This window comes from Miscanthus floridulus, chromosome 15, assembly GCF_019320115.1.
Source record: "Miscanthus floridulus cultivar M001 chromosome 15, ASM1932011v1, whole genome shotgun sequence".
In the NCBI taxonomy this organism is placed as follows: Eukaryota; Viridiplantae; Streptophyta; class Magnoliopsida; order Poales; family Poaceae; genus Miscanthus; species Miscanthus floridulus.
In genome coordinates, this window is record NC_089594.1 from 70,432,813 (window position 1) to 70,437,924 (window position 5,112).

At 45.9% G+C, this 5,112-nt stretch overlaps 1 protein-coding gene across 1 annotated transcript; it reads left to right on the forward strand.

Moving 5' to 3' along the window:
* The first annotated feature begins 1,436 nt into the window (after positions 1-1,436).
* On the forward strand, positions 1,437-3,319 carry LOC136508737 (uncharacterized). The gene is made up of 2 exons (XM_066503511.1): positions 1,437-1,565; positions 1,857-3,319. The coding sequence occupies exon 2, from the start codon at positions 2,041-2,043 to the stop codon at positions 3,013-3,015; it is 975 nt and encodes a 324-aa protein (XP_066359608.1). The 5' UTR covers positions 1,437-1,565; positions 1,857-2,040; the 3' UTR covers positions 3,016-3,319.
* Positions 3,320-5,112: the final 1,793 nt, after the last annotated feature.

The following is a 5,112-nucleotide window of genomic DNA, read 5'->3' on the forward strand; positions in this document are numbered from 1 at the left end:
ATAAATCATGAAATTAGATGTCTACAAAATAATAGAAAGAAACTATATATTAAGAATGAATATTTAATCTATACTTTTTATGTTATATGATATATAAAACAATATCAATTCTTCATTGAGAATGGTTAATGCGCTACTGTAATAGCCTAAGCCCGATCCCTCTAGTTTTTGCTAGTTTTAAAAATCTAGCTTTTGAAAACTTGGTGGATCAAACAGGCTCGTTTTTCTACCGGTTTTTAATAGATTCTTGAAAATCAGGAAGCTGTTGATATCCAACTTTTATCGGGTTTTTTTTTTGACTCATAGAGCAGTAAATGAAGTCAGATTCTTAAAAACCGGGGATCCAAACACCCCACCAATTTTTATTTAGAATCTAGATTTTAGAAACTAAGGGGGTGTTTAGTTCGCGAAATGAAAATTTTTGGATGTCACATATGATGTTTCGGAGATATCGGAAGGGGTTTTCGGATACTAATAAAAAAACTAATTACATAGCTCGTCTGGAAACTGCGAGACGAATTTATTAAGCCTAATTAATCTATCATTAGCGCATGTTAGTCACTCTAGCACTTATGGCTAATTATAGACTAATTAGTCTTAAAACATTCGTCTCGCGATTTCCAACCAAACTGTGCAATTAGTTTTTTCGTCTATATTTAATACTTCATGCATGTGCCGTAAGATTCGATGTGATAGTTTGGGGTGAAATTTTTTGAAAACTAAACCAGGCCTAATAAAGGCAAAAACCGATTTTAAGATTCTGAAACTAATCAAACAGGACATAAAACGGCAGGTGCGGACGTGCCAAGTTGACAGTTAACATGTTCGCTTGTTGGTTTTAGTCAGGGCTTATCAGCCAGCTAATTGGCTCTGTTCGGCTTACCCCATATTTGGCTTATTCGACTTTTTTCAGCCGAAATAGTATTTTTCTCTCACAACAATTTAACCGAAACAGTATTTTTCGGTCAGTTTCAGCCAAAATTCTGCTAGCCGAACAAAGCCAGTATTTCCTCTCACAACGAACCAATGCCGATCAGACTTATCAGCCCATAGACTAACCAGCCTCCAGACTGAGGCCTTGTTTAGATTGCAAGTTTTTTCACTCTCTCTCCATCACATCAAATCTTTGGACACATGTATGGAGTATTAAATATAGAAAAAAAAAACTAATTACACAGTTTGATTATAAATTATGAGACGAATCTTTTGAGCCTAGTTAAACCATAATTAGACAATAATTATCAAATACAAATGAAAAGTGCTACAGTACCGAATACTGGTCGCTAACCCCAGTCTAAAAAAGGCGTGAGTAGCACTATGCGAGAACAACTCCCAGTTCGCTACACGCTTACCGAACCTGACGTTCGGGACCCACCAGCCAGTGAGACATTAACCCGACACAAGGACAGGTTATTGGTCACGCGCCCCGTCACCCATTTCCTCGTCGCCAAACCAATAATTTGGGGGAAAACTCCAATTGCGGCGGGCAAAAATATTTTTCTCCGTTTTTTCAGCCCCAATTCTGACTCGCCGGCGGCGGCCCGATCTCGCCGGAACCCTAGAGGGTGAGTCCCCCGCCGTCTCCCCCGAATCTGCTTCCTTTCCTCGCAAATTCTTTTATCCCTGCCTCAATTCGAGCTGCTCCACGCGGTTTCCCCACACGAATTTGGTCAGAGCTCGCCGGGATTCGCGGCCCGCTCGCTCCCTATCGGAGAATCTGCGTCCGGGCTTGCTCGAAGCTCTATTCTGTCAGCGGCGTTGCTGAATTTGGCCGTGGAAGCGACCTCCCGAGTTTGCGTGCTCCCGAGGTGATTCTCTCTTGTGCTGAATTGCTGCTTCTGGATCTGGTCCTGCAGGTGGGGGTAGCTTCGGGCCGTGCTGCGGAGCTCGCTTCTCGCGGCGAGCTCGGCCGCCGCGGGTCGCTGGAGCCCGTGGGCGGCGGCGTCGTCGTCGTCTAGGGTTTGCTCTTCCCCTCTTCCCAGAGCTGCTCGGCCAGATCGTCCGGTCGGCGGGGCTGCATTTTGTGCAGCCGCCGCCGAGATGCAGCCGCCGTCGAAGAAGTTCGCTCGCGTCGACACGCTCGAGCTCAAGGCGCGAATCGTCAAGCGGCTGGGCCCCCAGTGCGCGGAGCTCTACTTCCGCAGCCTCAAGAAGTTCCTGAGCTGTCAGCTCGGCAGGGATGAGTTTGAAAAGATCTGTGTTGCTACATTGGGGAAGGAGAACATCAAGCTCCACAATTTCCTCATCCAGTCCATCCTCGGCAACGCGTGTATGTCGGATGGGCCGCCACCGAGCATGCACGCGGCCACCGGAAACTCGCAGACGAGCACGGTGTCCAATGGGACACTCACCAATGGCTTACTGCCGGTGAGGAGAGTGAGGCCCCTGACTAAGAGGTTTGGTGATAAGCCGAGCCCGATTGGGAAGTCTCCTCTTGGTCATCCGGGGGCTGGGGGTGAGTTTGTGTCAGCTGGTAGCAAGGCTTTGCAGGAGGTTATCTCTGTGGAGGATGGCGAGGAGGTCAACCAGGCCCGTGGCAGCCCAGTCTGTGTGCAGAGCCGAAGCCCGATCAGGCCCCCACTGGGAGTTCTAAAGGTTCAGAATTCCGAGCCTTCGACATCTTGCGCTTTAGATGTGTGCTACAATAATGGTGAACTTCCAGATTCTCAGTCGCTGTCCAAGCTACTTGACGATAAGTTGAAGGCTCAAGGTCTCAGTGTGCCCAAAGAGTGTGCTGATGTGTTGAACTCGGGGTTGAATGCATACATGAGTCAGATGCTGAAGGCCTGTCTAGGTGTTGCGAAAGCAAGGGAAGTCAACAGGATGATGCACCAAGCAAATGGACGCACTGCTGCTTCAGTAAATAGTGGGCACAACAATGGCTTTCCTTTGGAGTCAAGCTGTTGTTACCAAGCCTCTTTGCTTGATCTTTCGACAGCAGTGCTATCAAATGCTCGGTTAGTGCCGTGCGTGGAGATTCGTGAGAAGATTACTTCCCATCTCCACAACAGATAAGAGAGCAGCTAGTTTCCTCCACATTTTTAGCAAACCTTATGGTGGAGTTGATCAAGTGTAGGCAGTACGTTGTAGTGCCATTGATCCTGCTGTAGAAACTACAGGTAGTTAGGTTGAGGTAAAGTGGAGTTTGACTGTAGGACTGGGTAGTGTACCCATGGCTGGTGAGGATGATACTTCTTAGGATGCAGTACATGATAGTTGAGTTTCATTTATTGTGACTATTCACAGAAATAATTATAATAAAAGATTCTGGAATGTGTCGTGGCTTTTTTTTCCACACCTTATACACCAATGTTACCATGTTGTGCCTGTACAGAGAATCAGGTACTGTGTTTAGAATATGTTGCTGTTGGATAACTTGGATTTGTTGCCTTTTCACTGCTGAGATCTATTTTGTTGTCTGGCCAGATTATTGGTTTGTTTATTTTCTTGATTGCAAAGCGTCGTGTGTAAGAACCATGTGCAGGGGCATTCATCTATTTGGTTATTACTGTTGACCATTTAATTAGTGTTGCTTAAGCGCGCCATATAAATTCTTGTTTCTTTTTTCTCTGTGATCTATCTGGTACCCAGGCCCAGCTTGACTCGGAACCAACATATAGCTACAAAATTGTACAGGTAATTCGTTTCTCGGCATCTCAGTATTCTTCCATAGTGATTTGATTTCAATATGGTGTCTTCTGTGCTGTTCTACTATACTGAATATGTATATGCACTCTGATGCAGGCGTCGGGGGTTTATCTGCATTGATCTGATTTGCTACAGGAGGTTTCAATGTTATATCCACTCCAGCCTATCTTTTGTCTTCCTTGTATATAGAGGGAACAAAAAATGAGATTGTTGATGAAAATGAGCTAGCCCGAGGTCAGAACCAAACGTTACAGATTTACAGAGGACCCGCAGAAAGATTTCATGGTATCAGACTTAACAGACATTCAGACCTTGCAGAGGTTTCTGGTGAGCATGGAGCGATTCATTGGTCTTTTCTCTTCATTTGCGACCTGTGGATCAATTGGTCTGTCAGACTATCGCTGCGTCAAGGGCAGCCCCTTGTTAGGCAGAGGTGCACGTAAATATTTTTCTTCGAAATTGTCAATAAGTATAATATACGTAGCTGTTACTAAAAAGCCTGGCACGGATTGATGATTTTTAGTTCAACTATAAAACAGTCCAGGACCATAGTAGCCCTAGCCTCTGCCACTCGGCAAGCCCAAGCGCCCATTTTCCTGCTTGCCTAGTCAGCCCGTCGTGACCAACGCTCCCTCTTGGGTTTATTTTCGGTTGTCTTTTAATTCCATAGTTTTAGGTACAAAATGGATATTGGTTTAACTTCGGTTGTCTTTTAAGTTCTTAGCTTTAGGGATCCTAATCCGAACCCCTTCTTATGATGTCACACATCCTTACGATCTCGATAGGGTTTTCACTACCTCACAGCGGAAGCAAGGTTGGATCTACCGGTAGGGCGAGGTGGGCTCTAGTGGTAGAGCTTCTCACAGGCCAACAGGGGCATGACCACCTCTGAACTTTTGTAAACTCCATTCATTAGTGGCAGTCATTTGGCATGATAAAAATCAAAGAACTCAGGTCCCAAGCCCCGGGAAAGGAGGAGGGTTGTGATAGGCGTGACGAGCCAACGTTAAATCTAGCTATTCACTACTGGATTCAGGCGCTTTGCCGAGTGCCTAATGCACTCGGCAAAGGCTACTTTGCCCTCGGCAAAGGCTACTTTGCCCTCGGCAAAGCCTTTGCCGAGGGCAGCACTCGGCAAAGAGCCTCCGGTAAAAAATCCGTCGGCAAAGAATTATTTGCCGAGCGCCTTTTATCGGGCACTCGGCAAAGTCTTTGCCGAGTGCAGTCTCGGCACTCGGCAAAGAAAAGTGACCGTCACGGCGCCGGTTGCGTTAGCACATGCTTTGCCGAGTGTCATGTCAGAGGCGCTCGGCAAAGATTTTTTAATTTTTTTTCAAAATTTCTTTGCCGAGTGCCCTACCGGAGAGGCACTCGGCAAAGATTTTTTTTTATTTTTTTTAATAATTTCTTTGCCGAGTGCCCTGCCAGGTCGGCGCTCGGCAAATATTTTTAAATTTTTTTTCG